Raw genomic sequence first — 15,352 nt, 5'->3', positions numbered from 1 at the left:
TCAGGTTTGGAAGTGCTGATAAATCCATCTACGTTTCTGACTGTGTGTGTTTGTATTCTCCTGTGCTTGCACACAGGTGTGCTTGTATATGAGTGTGTGTGTGTGTGCTTGTGTATATTTATATTGGGGAAGTGCTGTTTGGAAGGGTTTCGTGATATTACATTTCCTCCCCTGTTTCGCCATTTCCTTTCATTGCCCGAGTCCATAAAGAGTCCCTGCTAAAGAACTGATGATGAGGTACACACTGACGACATTAGAGTGATTTTGGTGGTGAAATACCTTCAAGTGTGTGCGTTGCCTTGATGTATGGCGTGACTGATCCATCGTAGGTCAACATCAAGTGCTAAAAGCAAAAGGAATATTGACACTTTGGACACAGAGGGAGCGCACGGCTCTCAGAGTCAACATTGTGAGCAATCAGCACACACGTCACTTCACGAACCCTTGCTTAACATGTGTATCACTTCAGTCACACCAATACGAAAAAATACATGGACGGAAATCAGTGGAACGTGGCAACCCCACGCGTGGGCAATGGTCAACAAAATGTTTTGTGGGCCGCACCCAGATGGGCCACATGTGGCCCCCGGTTCAGAGATTGCCCACCAACTGATACAAAGCATCCTCATTCAATAGAATGTGAATCTTTGGAACCTCTACCCCTGGTGAGCTGTGAGTGCGCAGTCATTGAAAATAGTCAAAGCAGAGATTGAATGGGCCAGCATTTATTCCCCATCCCTAATTGCCCTTGGCTTGTTAGGCCATTTCAGAGGGCGATTGAGAGTCAATCACATTGCTGTGGCTCTGGAGTCACATGTAGGCCAGGCCAGGTAAGGATGGCAGATTTCCTTCCCTAAAGGACATTGATGAACCAGATGGGTTTTTTCGACAATTGACAATGGTTTCATGGTCATCAGTGGATTCTTAATTCCAGTTATTTTTATAGAATTCAAATTCTGCCATCTGCCATGGTGAGCAGGGGTTCGAACTTGGGTCCCTGAACGTTAGCTCAATTTCTGGATTAATAGTCTAGCAAGAATACCACTAGACCATCGCCTCCCCTCGATTTTTGGACATTAAGGGAAGCAAGGAGATTGGGCAGAAAAGTGAAGTGGAGGTAAAACATCATCCATAATCTTACTGAACATCGACGCAGCCAAGGAGCGAATGGTCTACTTTTGCTCCAATTTCCGATGTGCCTTTGCTCATGGTGTCCAAGCACTGGTTATGTATCACTAATCTATTGAAATCTAGTTATTGATAGACTTGTGAAGCAATAACTTTGTGACTATTCACTATAATATTCTGATGAACATTTAAAATCACAAGCCCAACTATTCAATGGTTGAAATGATCAACTCTGGGAGCAATTGTTCTTGTGTCCTTTCCAGTGAGCTTAATTCCACCTTTTCCAAAGGATTGTTCAAATAGAGACAAGACGGTATAAATTTTGTAGGGTGGAGGGAGGGTGGTGGTGTTTGAACACCATGAACATTTTGCTCCCCACATCCCTTGACATCCTTGACATAGGAATATACAGCACAGAGGGAGGCCCTGCAGTCCATTATCACTCTGCTGACCCACTGTTAAAGCAATCAGGGAATGATCATACCTGTGACATTCTGTGAGGTGCCTCCAATGCCACAATCCCACTGGATGCCAGTCTGCTGCCCACTGTGATGAGGGGGAGGTGGACTGGTTCAGCGACAAAGGGTGAGCCAAGATGCAATAACGACAAGATCCAGTCACCCTTCGCACACGTTCTTTCACCATTTCCTCCTCCCCTTCAGTTGACTAACCATCGCTGCATCAGCAGTGAAAGGGATTGCATAAAGTTACTGAAAGGATAGAGACAGTGGAGTAAATGTGACACATACCCCTGTCCACACCCAATGCAATCATGACTTAACAGAGGTCAAACACTATTACCAAATATTTCTCCTGAAAACGCACTGATCGATTGCATTGATAATATTCTAAGCTGTGTTAAGAGTCACGTTATTTTCAGTCTTTGGGGTTACATTACAACAACTTACATTTAGACAGTGCACTTAGAGTCAGAGAGTCATAGAGTTTACAGCATGGAAACAGGCCCTTTGGCCCAACTTGTCCATGCCGCCTTTTTTTTAACGACTAAGCTAGTCCCAATTGCCTGCGTTTGGCCCATATCCCTCGATACCCATCTTACTCATCTTACTGTCTAAATGCTTTTTAAAATACAAAATTGTACCCGCCTCTACTAGTACCTCTGGCAACTTGTTCCACATACTCGCCATCTTCTGTGTGAAACAATTGCCCCTCTGGATCCTTTTGTATCTCTCCCCTCTCACCTTAAACCTATGCCCTCTAGTTTTAGACTCCCTTACCTTTGGTAAAAGATGTTGACTATCTAGCTGATCTGTGCCCCTCATTATTTTATAGACTTCTATAAGATCACTCCTAAGCCTCCTACGCTCCAGAGAAAAAAGTCTCAGTCTATCCAGCCTCTCCTTGCAACTCAAACTATCATGCACAAGGTCCTTGTACATGAGACGCAAAAACCCAGTCTGCAGGTGCAACAGGTGATCAAGAAGGCAAATGGGATGTTGGCCTATATCACAAGGGGGATAGAATATAAAAGCAGAGATGTCTGGCTGCATCTGTACAGGGCATTGGTGAGGCCACAGCTGGAATACTGTGTGCAGTATTGGTCCCCTTATTTGCGGAAGGATATATTGGCCTTGGAGGGAGTGCAGAGAAGGTTCACCAGGTTGATACCAGAGATGAGGGGTGTTGATTATGAGAAGAGACTGAGCAGATTGGGTTTGTATTTGTTGGAATTTAGAAGGCTGAGGGGGGATCTTATAGAGACCTATAAGATAATGAAGGGGCTGGATAGGGTAGAGGCGGAGAGATTCTTTCCACTTAGGAAGGAAACTAGAACTAGAGGGCACAGCTTCAAAATAAAGGGGGGTCGGTTTAGGACAGAGTTGAGGAGGAACTTCTTCTCTCAGAGGGTGGTGAATCTCTGGAATTCTCTGCCCACTGAAGTGGTGGAGGCTACCTCGTTGAATATGTTTAAATCACGGATAGATGGATTCCTGATCGGTAAGGGAATTAGGGGTTATAGGGATCAGGCGGGTAAGTGGAACTGATCCACTTCAGATCAGCCATGATCTTATTGAATGGCTGGGCAGGTTCGAGGGGCTAGATGGCCTACTCCTGCTCCTATTTCTTATGTTCTTATGTTCTTAAGTCCCGGTAGCATCCTAGTCAATCTTTTCTTCACCCTTTCTCGTTTAATAATATCCTTTCTATAATAGGGTGACCAGAACTGTACACAGTATTCCAAGACTGACCTTACCAATGTCTTGTACAACTTTAACAAGACATTCCAACTCCTGTATTCAGTGTTCTGACCAATGAAACCAAGCATGCCAAATGCCTTCTTCACCACTCTGTCCACTTGTGACTCCACTTTCAATGAGCTATGAACATGTACCCCTAAATCTCTTTGTTCTATAACTCTCTATAGTTATAACTATTACACTTAATGTAACAAAACATCCCTTGGTTCTGAAGAAGAGTTGTACAGACTCAAGATGCTTTCTTCCCCATGGAGAAGCTGTGGCACAGTGGGATTGTGACTTGACTAGAAATCCAGAGCAAGATCTGGGTTCAAATCCTAACGAGATGGTGAAATGTGAATTTAATTAAAATCATGAAAATTGCAATTAAAAGTCTAAACACATCTGGTTTACGTCTGGGCGGCACAGTGGCACAGTGGTTAGCACTGCTGCCTCACAGCGTCAGGGACCCGGATTCGATTCCTGGCTTGGATCACTGTCTGTGTGGAGTTTGCATGTTCTCCACATGTCAGCATGGGTTTCCTCCGAGTGAAACATAGAAACCCTACAGTACAGAAAGAGGCCATTCGGCCCATCGAGTCTGCACCGACCACAATCCCACCCAGGCCCTACCCCCATATCCCTACATATTTTACCCACTAATCCCTCTAACCTACCATCTCAGGACACTAAGGGACAATTTAGCATGGCCAATCAACCTAACCCGCACATCTTTGGACCGTGGGAGGAAACCGGAGCACCCGGAGGAAACCCACGAGTGTTCCGGTTTCCTCTCACATTCCGAAAGATGTGCTGGTTAGGGTGCATTGGCCGTGCTAAATTCTCCCTCAGTGTACCCGAACAGGCGCCGGAGTGTGGCGACTCGGGGATTTTCACAGTAACTTCACTGCAGTGTGAATGTAAGGCTACTTGTGGCACTAATACTTAAACTTACTGTCTTTTAGGGAAGGAATCTGTCTAGTCTAGACCCACAGCAATGTGGTTGACTCTCCTATGCCCTGTGAAATGGAAGGAGGTTAGGAACGGGCCCAGTCAGTGCCGTTCATGTCCGGTAAAATGATTTTTAACAAAAGATGCTGCCTGACCTGTTGGGATTTTCCAGTATATTCTGTTTATATTTCAGATTTCTAGCACCTGCAGTATTTTGCTTTTATTATTCCATGGGATTTAATCTGAGCACGTTAAGCAAATATTCAGATAGTTCCAAATGCTAATTTTGAAAGATATTTATAAGTTATGGTCTGTGCAGAGGTTCAGGTATAATCCTAGTGCTTAAGGTGTTAAAGTTTATTTATTAACGTTACAAGTAGGTTTACATTCACACTGCAATGAAGTTACTGTGAAAATCTCCTAGTCGCCACACTCCGGCACCTGTTTGGGTACACTGAGGGAGAATTTAGCATGGCCAATGCACCTGACCAGCACATCTTTCAGACTGTGGGAGAAACGCGGAGGAAACCCTCGCAGACACGGGGAGAATGTGCAGACTCCACACAGACAGTGAGCCAAGCCGGGAATCGAACCCGGGTCCCTGATGCTGTGAGGCAGCAGTGCTAACCACTGCCACCCAACAGAGCTGAAGGCAGGACTGCCAATGATGGAGTGATTAAAAAACAGACACAATCAAAGGGCCAGAATTCAAAGAGCTCAGGCAGCTTCGCAGTGTTGCTTCCTGTATGGAAATCACACCCTCATTGGCGCAGAAAAGCCAGCTCTGAGAGCTGCTGGCCAGTCAGAGGCAGATAGCAATCAGTTGCCTGCAGTGCCGCCAGGAATGGTGGCTGCAGCTGGTAATGCGACTGAGGCCCAGCCCAGGAACAACACCAGACTCCAAGTGAATGAGGGCAGGATGAGAGTCATAGGAAGGGGGTGAGCAGCTCTGGGGCGGGTTGGCAGCCTTAGGAAGGCTGAGAATAGGGTGCCATGCCATGGGGGCACAACCTGCCCACCCCCATTCCTGCCTCAATTTTACCAGTAGTGGGTGAGGGTTCGGGAGGCCTGCCCACTCATGGATCAATCAGTGCTCTAAAGTGGCCACTTAAGGGCCTCACCCATCATGGCAGGAATTAACCCATGGCGGGAGAAGTCCATGTCAAGTATGCAGCCTGGCAACTTTTAATGTGGTGGCCACGTTGGCCAGTCAAGGGGGTTGTGTGGCATGGGTGTGTGTGGTCATGGTGCCATCTCCAATATAGTTCTTAAGATATAGGAACAGAATTAGGCCATTCAGCCCATCGAGTCTGCTCTGCCATTCGATCATGGCTGATATGCTCCTCATCCCCATTTTCCTGCCTTATCCCCATAACCCTTCAACCATTACCGATTAAAAATCTGTCCAACTCCTCCTTAAATTTACTCACTGTCCCAGCACCCACCGCACTTTGGGATCGCGAATTCCACAGGTTCACAACCCTTTGGGAGAAGTAGTTTCTCCTCAACTCTGCTTTAAATTTGCTATCCCTTATCCTAAGCTATGATCTCTTGTTCTAGAATGCCCCACGCGAGGAAGCATCCGCTCCACATCTACTTTATCCATACCTTTTATCATCTTGTATGCCTCAATTTGATCTCCCATCATTCTTCTAAATTCCAGAGAGTGTCGGCCTAAACTGTTCAATCTCTCTTCATCCGACAAACCCCTCATCTCTGGAATCAATCTAGTGAACTTCCTCTGAACTGCCTCCAATGTCACTACATCTTTCCTCAAATAAGATGACTAAAACTGTGCACAATACTCTAGGTATGCTCATGCTCGTGTGATCACCAGAGAGCCACCCCAAAAGGTTTTGTAACCCCAGGTCTTTAACCCGTCCCCCAAGGTTTTCCCTCCCCTTGCCCTGTCCACCTCAGTCCCAGACACCTCTCGACACCATCCCCTCCTGCCCACACCCCACCCTACCCCCAACGGACCCTGACAGCCTGGAACCAGCAACATTCCCTCCCCACCACCATCCCCCCACCTCCCCCCCAGCCCCACCCCCCCCCCCCCCCCCCCGACCCCCAACCCCCGACTTACTTTGCATCAGGCTCCAACAGTGAACGGTGATGGGGACTCGCTGCAGTCCCAGCAGTGGCCATTGCTCATGGCGGCACTGCTGAATCCAGAGAGCCACCGGACATTTGATTGGCCGGCCCGTTCTCTGAGGTGGGATTTCCTCAACAGATGGGGTGAAAGCCTCACTTCCAGCCAGTTAATAACCTGATGGCCATGAAATGGCCACAGGGCAGGCCGGAAAAACAGGGACAAGCTCACTCCCTGACCTTTATACTGAGGGGAAGAAGGGACGCTGGGTGAGGACAACACCTGGAAAATCCAGCCTGGTGTATATCCCACTGGAACTTGTTGTAGAGTAGAGCACACAGTGCACATGTACAAATATACCGAGGTAGTATTCTTGCCTCGGAGTCAGAGGTTGTAGGTTCCATATTCACTGGATCTAGGTTGACACAGCAGTACAGTACGGAGGGGGTGCTGAAATGCTGAGGGTGCTGTCTCTCAGTTGAGAAGTTGAATCAAGACCACGTCTGCCCTCTTAGCTGGAAGAGACCTGGGCCAATATCGATCAATGCTGAAAAAACATTATCAGAACATTGCCATTTGTATTTTTTTTTAATTGGTTCATGGGATTTGATTATGGGATGAGTAAAGGAATAGTAGGACCAATTAGGGATCTAAAAAGAAATTTTCACATGGAGGCTGGGAGCATGACTGATGTACTAAACTAATACTTTTCATCGATCTTTGTCAAGGAGTTAGATGCTATCCAGGACACGGCAACAGAAAAGGAAGGGTTCCAGTTTGATGAGGAGGAACTGTTGAATAGACTGCTAGTACTGAAAGTTGGCAAGGCACCGAGACCGGATGAGATGCATCCACGGGTATCGGAGGAATTCGAATGGAAATCGCAAGGTGCTGCTCATAATCTTCCAGTTTTCTCTGAACTCAGAAGAGGTGCCAGAAGACTGGAGAATTGCAAATGTAACACCTTGTTCAAAAAAGGTTGTAAGGATAGCCCCAGCAATTATAAGCCTGTTAGTTTATCATCAGTAGTGGGCAAGCTTCGAGAAACAATCAATTGGGATTGAAGATCCTTCAGACTGCACCTTCCAAACCCATGACCACTATCATCTAGAAGGACAATAGCAGCAGATACCATAAGACCATAAAATATAGGAGCAGAATTGGGCCATTTGGCCCATCATGTCTGCTCCGCCATTCAATCATGGCTGATATGATGCTCATCCCCATTCTCCTGCCTTCTCCCCGTAACCCTTGAGCCCCTTATCAATCAAGAACCTATCTATCTCTGTCTAAAAGACACTCAATGATCTGGCCTCCACAGCCCTCTGGGGCAATGAATTCCACAGATTCACCACCCTCTAACTGAAGAAATTCCTCCTCATCTCAGTTTTAAAGGAGCGTCCATTCACTCTGAGGTTGTGCCCTCGGGTTCTAGTCTCTCCCACTAGTGGAAACATCCTCTCCATGTCCACCCTATCTAGGATACCTGGGAGCAACACCACCTGCAAGTTCCCCTCCAAGTCACTCACCATCCTGACTTGGAAATATATCACTGTTCCTTCGCAGTCGCAAGGTCAAAATCTTGGAATTCCCTCCCGAACAACACTGGATGTAGCTACACCTCATGGACTGCAGTGGCTCAGGACAACACCTCGCCACCACCTTTGAAGGGCAACTGGGGATGGGAGATAAATGCTGATCTAGCCAGCAACATCTCATAAAATGAAATTTTAAAAAAATAAGTCGTAATATGGGAAAATAAGGGTTAACTGGGAAGAGGCAGCATGGATTTTTAAAGGGGAAATTGTGCTTAACTAACTTGCTGGAGTTTTGAGGAGGTAGCAGAAAGGGTCAATGAGGGTAATGCTGTTGATGTGGTGTACATAGACTTTCAGAATGTATTTGAGATAGTGCCACACAACAGACTAGTGAGAAAGGTTATAACTCATGGACTAAGAGGGACAGTAACAACAGGGGCACAAAACTGGCAGAATAATAGGAAGCAGAGTATAATGGTCAATAGATATTTTTCAGGCTGGAGAAAGGTTTGTGGTGTTACCCAGGGGTCAAAATCGGGACCCTTGCTTTTCCAGACATAGAGTCATAGAGTCGTAGAGGTTTACAGCATGGAACAAAGAACAAAGAACAATACAGCACAGGAACAGGCCCTTCGGCCCTCCAAGCCCGCGCCGCTCCCTGGTCCAAACTAGACCATTCTTTTGTATCCCTCCATTCCCACTCCGTTCATGTGGCTATCTAGATAAGTCTTAAACGTTCCCAGTGTGTCCGCCTCCACCACCTTGTCTGGCATGCGCATTCCAGGCCCCCACCACCCTCTGTGTAAAATATGTCCTTCTGATATCTGTGTTAAACCTCCCCCCGTTCACCTTGAACCTATGACCCCTCGTGAACGTCACCACCGACCTGGGGAAAATCTTCCCACCGTTCACCCTATCTGTGCCTTTCATAATTTTATACACCTCTATTAAGTCTCCCCTCATCCTCCGTCTTTCCAGGGAGAACAACCCCAGTTTACCCAATCTCTCCTCATAACTAAGCCCCTCCATACCAGGCAACATCCTGGTAAGCCTCCTCTGTACTCTCTCCAAAGCCTCCACGTCCTTCTGGCAGTGTGGCGAACGGAACTGGACGCAGTATTCCAAATGCGGCCGTACCAACATTCTATACATCTGCAACATCAGACCCCAACTTTTATACTCTATGACCCGTCCTATAAAGGCAAGCATGCCATATGCCTTCTTCACCACCTTCTCCACCTGTGACGCCACCTTCAAGGATCTGTGGACTTGCACACCCAGGTCCCTCTGCGTATCGACACCCTTTATGGTTCTGCCATTTATCGTATAGCTCCTCCCTACATTAGTTCTACCAAAATGCATCACTTCGCATTTATCAGGATTGAACTCCATCTGCCATTTCTTTGCCCAAATTTCCAGCCTATCTATATCCTTCTGTAGCCTCTGACAATGCTCCTCACTATCTGCAAGTCCTGCCAATTTTGTGTCGTCCGCAAACTTACTGATCACCCCAGTTACACCTTCTTCCAGATCGTTTATATAAATCACAAACAGCAGAGGTCCCAATACAGAGCCCTGCGGAACACCACTAGTCACAGGCCTCCAGCCGGAAAAAGACCCTTCCACTACCACCCTCTGTCTTCTGTGACCAAGCCAGTTCTCCACCCATCTAGCCACCTCCCCCTTTATCCCATGAGATCCAACCTTTTTCACCAGCCTACCATGAGGGACTTTGTCAAACACTTTACTAAAGTCCATATAGACGACATCCACGGCCCTTCCCTCGTCAACCATTCTGGTCACTTCTTCAAAAAACTCCACCAGGTTAGTGAGGCATGACCTCCCTCTCACAAAACCATGCTGACTATCGTTAATGAGTTTATTCCTTTCTAAATGTGCATACATCCTATCTCTAAGAATCTTCTCCAACAACTTCCCCACCACGGACGTCAAGCTCACCGGCCTATAATTACCCGGGTTATCCTTCCTTCCTTTCTTAAATAACAGGACCACATTAGCTATCCTCCAATCCTCTGGGACCTCACCTGTGTCCAGTGACAAGACAAAGATTTGCGTCAGAGGCCCAGCGATTTCATCTCTCGTCTCCCTGAGCAGCCTTGGATAGATCCCATCAGGCCCTGGGGATTTGTCAGTCTTTATATTAGGAAGACAGAATATTACTTGCGTGGGTGTAAATTGAGAGAGGTGGATACTCAGTGAGACCTTGGTGTCCTCATGCATCAGTTGCTGAAAGTAAGCGCGCAGGTACAGCAGGCAGTAAAGAATGCAAATGGTATGTTGACCTTCTTAGAGAGAGGATTTGAGTATAGGGGTAGGGATGCTTTGCTGCAATTGTATAGGGCATTGGTGAGGACACACATGGAGTATTTGTGCAATTTTGGTGGACCTTACCTGAGGAAGGATGTCCTTGCTATAGAGGGAGTACAATGAAGGTTTACCAGGCTGATTCCTGGGATGGCAGGTCTGATATATGAGGAGAGATTAAGTCGGTTAGGATTATAGTCACTGGAGTTTAGAAGAGTGAGAGGGGATCTCATAGAAACTTATAAAATTCTAACAGGGTTTGACTGGGTAGATTCAGAAAGAATGTTCCCAATGGTGGGGAGCCCAGAACTAGGGATCATAGTTTGAGGATAAGGGATAAACATTTTTGAACTGAGGTGAGGAGAAATTTCTTCACCCAGAGGGTGGTGAATATGTGGAATTCACTACCACAGATAATAGTTGAGGTCAAAACGTTGTCTGATTTCAAGAAGAAATTAGATATAGCTCTTGGGGCTAAAAGGATGAAGGGAAGGAAGGCGGGATCAGGACATTGAATTCGATGATCAACCATGATCAAGACGAATAGCGAAGCAGGCTCGAAGAACCGAATGGTGTACTCCTGCTTCTAGTTTCTATGTTTCTATGTTTAGTTTCAAAATCTGTGGGAGATATTAAACTTGGAAGTATTGTAAACTGTGAGGAGGACAGTGTAGAACTTCAAAAGGACAAGTCGGTGGAGTGGGCAGATAGGTGGCAGATGCAGTTCAATGTGGAGAAGTGTGGTGTGATGCATTTTGGTCGGAAGAACATGGAGGAACAATACAAAATAAGGGGTAAAATTCCTAATGGAGTGAAGGAGCAGAGGGACCAGGGTATATATGTACTTAGATCATTGAAGGTATTAGGACAGGTGGAGAGAGCAATTAAAGCATATAGTATTCTGGGCTCTATTAATAGGGGCATTGAGTACAAGAGCAAAGAGGTTATACTGAACTTATACAGATGCTAGTCAGACCTTAGCTGGGATATTGTGTACAGTTCTGGGGGCCACACTATAGGAAGGTGTGATGTTAATGTACCTTTAATGCTCACAGCCAAAGGTGGTGTCATTGTTGGGGGGAGAAAAAAACTGCGGGCAGCTCCGGTGACAGGAATTTCATTATCAGTTTCAGTTTAGAGCTGCAGGTTTGTGCTTTTAGTTTTAGAAGTGACAGCAAGCTAAAAAGAAGTGTTTTCCCTCTCTCCCTGTTGTTTTGAAAATTCTGTTGGTTAGCTGAAAACAAGATCTTGCTTTTCTGAAGGATAAAAATGGGCTGTGGTTGGGGGCTGGATCAGACTCTCACTGGTTCTTTGGGAAGCTGTCTTGTCTTCAAACTGTTCTGAGTCTCAAGAGCACTTGACTGCAGAATTCAACTACTGGCCTCGATCCCAGTATCACTTGAGCATTAGTCTGTGCTGTGTTAAACCTGTGAAAAGGGAATTTTGTCTATGGGATTGGTTTGATTGGAACATTGTAGATATCTTTGTCAAGTGAAACACATTATCATGATTGTTTGTTTCTTGTTTGTAATTGATAAAAGTTCTTGCTAAGTTTCTTATTATACATGTTAACTATATTCTTAAATAAACTTTGTTTGATCAAAGCTCCCCAGTGGATCACTTGAATCATACCTGAAGTGAAACGTCTCATGCTTATCCTCGCCAAATTCAAGATGCAAAACTTATGATTCAAGCGGGCTTCATAAAACACTGTGGAGTTTCTAACCTTGAAGCATAACAAAGGATGTGAACGCTTTGGAGAGGGTACAGAAGAGATTTACAAGAATTGTTCTAGGAAGGAGAAACCTCAGTTATGAGGATTGATTGGAGAGTTTTGGGCTGTTCCGGGAGAGAAGGCAGCTTAGAGGAGATTTGATGGAGATGCTCATAATCATGAGGGGTCTGGACAGAGTAGATCGGGAAAAACTGTTCAAGAGCAAGAGGGCACGGACTTAAAGTGATTCGCAAAAGAAGCAAATATGATGTGAGAAAAAATTCCATCAGTCAATGAATGGTTGGGGTCTGGAATGCACTGTCTGGAAGTGTGGTGGAGGCAGGTTCAATCGAGGCATTCAAGAGGACATTAGGCAATTATTTGAATAGAAACAATGTGCAGGGTACGGGGTAAAGGCAAGAGAATGGCACTAAGTCATGATGCTTGTTTGCAGTGAGCCAAATGGCCTCCTTCTGTGCCACAGCAATTCTGTGATTCAGGAACTGTCATCTGGGCCAGTATTTATTGCCCATGCCTAGTCGTCCTTGAGCTGAGTGGTTTGCTGGACCATTTCAGAGGGTAGTTGTGAGTCAACCATGTTGCTGTGGGTCTGGAGTCACCTGTAGGCCAGACCAGGTAAGGACGGCAGATTTCCTTCCCTAAAGGACATTAATGAACCAGAATGGTTTTTCCGACAATCGACAATGGTTTCATGGTTATCGTTAGACTTTTAATTCCAGATTCTTACAGAATTCAAATTTGCCATGGTGGGATTCGAAACCAGGGAGTTCCAGGGCATTCCCTGCGTATCAGGATTACTAGTCCAGTGATAATACCAGGACACCACTGCCTCCTGATGCACACACTGGCTGCCACATTCCCCTTCACAACGACAGTGACTGCTTTTCAAAGTAGTTATTGGGCCCTCAAGGGCTTTTGGGAATTATGAGCCTGTGAAAGGTGCTATATAAATGCAGGTTTTTTTTATTGTAAGCACAAATAGGAAAAGTGGAATGATTCCCTCCTGTCTGACAGTCTCAGCTACAGCCCCTGCGCTCAAGGTAAAAGGTCATTCGATCATGTTGAAACATTTACCTACCCATCCTTCCGGCAGGTCCATTCCAGCCATGGAGCTTGGAAAGCTCTGGCAATGATAGGTGTGCGGAGGGAAGGGATACCAATCGCGCTCCACCAGCAGGGTCCCATCAAACCGCAGATCTTCGGAATCCTGCAGCTTCTTACAACAGGAATGGTGCTTCCAGTCCCACGGAGAGGAGAATTCGGACGTTTCGTACCACTTGGGGCTGTGAATGGCGATCAGCGATTGGGAGGGGAGGTCCCAGTCAGGGTCCGGCTTGTATACTTCCCTCTGTGCCTCCGCAATGCATTTCTTCTCCTGCAGGTTTGGTTGTGGATGCAATGGTTTCAGCGCACACATGGGGTCATCTGATGCCTGCCCAGGAACTAATCAACCAAAAACACGCACACAGGTCAATTGCATTTCTAACAATTTATTCTTTCACGGGCTGTGGGTGTTGCTGGCAAGGTCAGCATTTGTAATTGACAATTACCCCACAACCACAGCACGGTGGCACAATGGTTAGCACTGCTGCCTCACAGCACCAGGGAACCGGGTTCAATTCCGGTCTCAGGTGACTGTGTGGAGTTTGCACACTCTCCCCGTGTCTGCGAGGGTTTCCTCCGGGTGCTCCGGTTTCTTACCACAGTCCAAAGATGTGCAGGTTAGGTGCATTGGCCGTCCGAAATTATGGGGTTACGGGGATAGGGCCTGGCTGGGATTGTTGTCAGTGCAGGCCCAGTGGCCTTCATATACACTGTATTTATTATTTATCTATTTATTAATGTCACAAGTAGGTTTACGTTAACACCACAATTAAGACACCGTGAAAATCCCCCAGTCTCCACACTCCAACATCTGTTCGGCTACACTGAAGGAGAATTTAGCATGGCTAATGCACCCTAACCAGCGCGTCTTTCAGACTGTGGGAGGAAACCGGAGCACCCGGAGGAAACCCACGCAGACATGAGGAGAACGTGCAAACTCCACACAGACAGTGACCCAAGCCGGGAATTGAACCCAGGTCCCTGGCACTGTGAGGCAGCAGTGCTAACCACTGTGCCACTGTGTCACCCTTAGGATTCTATGATTCATATTGCTGTGAATCTGGTGTCACATTTAGCCTACACAAGGTAAGGATGACAGATTTCCTCCTCTATAGGGCATGAGTGAATCAGATGAGTTTTTACCACGACTAATGATATTTTTATCTTCACCATTGCTGAGACTAGCTCCAATAACCAGAGTTACTAACTAATTGAATTGAGCTTCCACCAGCCACCATGATGGGATTTGAGTCCATGTCCCCAAAGCATTAGCCTGGGAGTCTCTGAATCACTCATCCCGTGACATCACCAATGTCTTCCCTTAATATTAATACTGAGGACGTGAATAAACTTGCAGAATGGGTGTGCAATTTGCAAATGGACTTCAATATAACCAGGAAGAACAAAGAGGCGATTTTTATCCCTTGGGCACTTGAGTGTCAAAATGGGGCAGAGGGATAGAGGGTCCTCAAGGTACAAAGATACGGATCATTAAAAATAATGGTGAATAAGGTCATTAAAGAATTTAAATGAAAAGACAGAGACATTGAGCTACATTTCCAGAGGAATAGCATTCAAAAGCAGCGACGTTCTGCTAAATTTACACTGATCTTTGGCTTGTCCATTTGTGGAGTATTGTGAACAGTTCTGGTCTCCATGTGAGAAAATGCTAGAAGAGGTGCTGGAATCATCAAAAAATGAATTACTAGCATTTTACCAGAACCGTGAGGTTTTATGTATCAATAGAGAATGAAGAGGCTAAGGCTCCTTGCTCCTGAGGAGTGGGTTGACAGAGCAGTGGAAGATTATGGAAAGGTTCAACATTGTTGACACAGAGATGTTTCCACATGCAGACCGGAACCAGAGTTATTAACATAGGATGGTCTGCAATAAATCCAGTCAGGAATTCAGGAGAAAGCTCTTTAGCCAGAGAGTGGTTAGATATGAAATTCACTAATATGTGAAGTTATTGGGGCAAAGGGCATGAATGTATTGAAAGGGAAGCTAGATGAATAATTAAGGGAGAAAGAAATGGAAGGATACTCTGTTACTCCTCTCCATGTTCCTCAGTCTCACACACCCACCATCTCTCATATCCCTTGACATACCTGCTCTCCACATCCCACAATCCCACCTAATTAACTTATCCCCATCCCCCTCAATCCAACCTATCCACCTTTTCCTTATATATCTCAATGCCAATGTTAGTCACTGTTAGTGACTCCAAATTTTGGAGAAAGCAAAATTTGAGGCAATTTTGATGGGGATAGAGATGGGTGGC

The 15,352-nt window shown here is 46.0% G+C and overlaps 1 protein-coding gene across 1 annotated transcript in view; it reads right to left on the bottom strand.

The window, feature by feature from the left end:
- LOC144506652 (SAM domain-containing protein SAMSN-1-like) overlaps nucleotides 1–13,108 on the bottom strand; it is a 79,177-nt gene extending 66,069 nt beyond the window's left edge. Inside the window, exon 1 of the mRNA XM_078233053.1 lies at nucleotides 13,046–13,108. Within this exon, the coding sequence (XP_078089179.1) occupies nucleotides 13,046–13,075 (30 nt within the window). The 5' untranslated portion in view covers nucleotides 13,076–13,108. The remainder of the gene's footprint in view (nucleotides 1–13,045) is intronic.
- Between the last annotated feature and the right edge of the window lie 2,244 nt (nucleotides 13,109–15,352).

The sequence above is a fragment of the Mustelus asterias genome, chromosome 17 (genome assembly GCF_964213995.1).
Source record: "Mustelus asterias chromosome 17, sMusAst1.hap1.1, whole genome shotgun sequence".
Lineage (NCBI taxonomy): Eukaryota > Metazoa > Chordata > Chondrichthyes > Carcharhiniformes > Triakidae > Mustelus > Mustelus asterias.
The sequence above is the reverse complement of the archived record's forward strand: the minus strand, read 5'-3'. Positions and strand labels throughout refer to the sequence as shown.